General features: G+C 38.1%; 1 protein-coding gene across 1 annotated transcript; it reads right to left on the reverse strand.

Moving 5' to 3' along the window:
- Positions 1 to 666: 666 nt before the first annotated feature.
- Positions 667 to 1,599, reverse strand: LOC134240573 (uncharacterized protein KIAA1958-like). The gene has a single exon (XM_062722659.1). It carries the CDS (start codon positions 1,597 to 1,599, stop codon positions 667 to 669), a length of 933 nt encoding a protein of 310 aa, XP_062578643.1.
- Between the last annotated feature and the right edge of the window lie 205 nt (positions 1,600 to 1,804).

Genomic DNA, 1,804 nt, shown 5'->3' on the forward strand with positions numbered 1-1,804 from the left:
AAAGATATACATGTTATTCATGAACAACGAATTACACACATTGTAATAATTATTCCAACTTTAGAATTTAATTAAATTTGAAAAATACACTTCCAGACGAAATTTCAATTTCACTAGCACCAGCTGGTGCACACACATTAGAATCACTTTCGGCTGCGGTTTTGGCTTTCTTGATAGCTACATCACACTGATTTTCACCGTGAATGATTTGCTCACTCTTTGCTGTTGTTCTTCATTTGTTCTTTTATACGATCTAACAGATGTCGAGCGGTGTCCAGTTTTCTCGGTTATTAACTGCTCATCAATGCCAGCATCGTAAAGGCGTTTTGCGGCGGTTGCTCTGAGGCTATGGTTTGTGTAGTGGCCAATAAATCCTGATATTTTACACAGTTTTGCGACGGTCTGTTGAAGAGTGTGTACTCCAACAGGGGAGTCGGCGTACCAAGTGGAATCTGTGGGGTACCGCAGAGGTCGCAAATAGAGAGCATTGGTTTTACCAGTCCAGGCGTTTAAAAGAAAATTGCATATTATAGATTAAAGTGTTTTAAATTAAGATATATGTTACAGCAATATTTTGGTGGAAATTAAACAGCAACAATATACTTGCCTTAAATGCAGATATTTTTCATACGTGAGCACAGGACATCTCTCGGGAACATTCTTGTTCTAGTATGCTCTGGTAACTTTAGGTTGCAGATTTTTGTGCTGGAGCCCACCGCGATTTGTTTTGGAGACATCCTCTCTATATTCGAGATATCGCAGTCCAGATGCATCCATGGAAAGAGAAATCTGACTGTTTGTCCCAACCCTCAAGTTTCTGTGTTCTTGTCCTGCTCGTAGTGCAAAATGTATTCCTTGTTGAAACAGTAGAGTATCGAGGAGTTTTTGAGGTGTATCTCTTCCTAAAACTCCCTTGGACCACATTTCATCTTCTTGAGCCTCAGTTATGATCTCTGCCCGTTTCCGCTCTATCCCCATGCCTCGCCCAGAGAGTTCTTTCATCTTTGAATCAAGAATACTGCGCATATCGTGAAATTTATCATCATCCAAAAAGTTTATGAATCTACCTTCATGTCGTAATTTGTGTTGAATTGCACACACAATTTCATACAAGCTATTGGGTCTGTAATCCTCTCCAGATTTATTCCTCACTTCAGCTAATAAGAAACTCATTGTTTTGTTGATTTCCTCATCACTCATTATCATAATATCCTGGTACATAAATGTATCATGGTTTGGTAACATACGCTTTCGTTCATTTTGCCAGTTCGGAAATAGAGTCATTGCCCACTTTGACTTTTGCTCTGTTTTCTTCGATAAACCTTTCTTAACCAAATTATCCAAATCTTCTTGATTGAGCCGTGCAAACCTTTCAATATTTTCTTTTCCTTCTATGTCTTGGGTGGCCTTAACAAGTTCCTCGTCAGAAATATCCGAAAAAATATCTACTTTGAGGTCAAAATTCGGTTGTTTTTTTGGATGTTCTCTTTCCAAATCCAAAATATCACTGAGAATGCCATCCGTGTTGTTTTCTTGTTCATCAACTTCTCTAAACTTGTTTTGTGTTAAAAACACGCTTTCTCCATCTGAAGAGGACATCCTAACCGCAGGGACATTTACTAAGAAGTGGTGTTCGATGTGCATGCTTTTTATACAAAACCAAGGAACTCACCTGTAACTGTCCACTAAGTTAACAATTGAAGTGAATCCTATTCACATTATTTAAATCAACAAATTTACCTGAGACAGTCTACTAAGAAGACAATGCCAAATTTAATACAAAGGATGTTTACTTCATTGACGT

Source organism: Saccostrea cucullata, unplaced genomic scaffold (genome assembly GCF_032062105.1).
Source record: "Saccostrea cucullata isolate Sc308-1 unplaced genomic scaffold, CSIRO_AGI_Scuc_v1 ctg22259, whole genome shotgun sequence".
Lineage (NCBI taxonomy): Eukaryota > Metazoa > Mollusca > Bivalvia > Ostreida > Ostreidae > Saccostrea > Saccostrea cuccullata.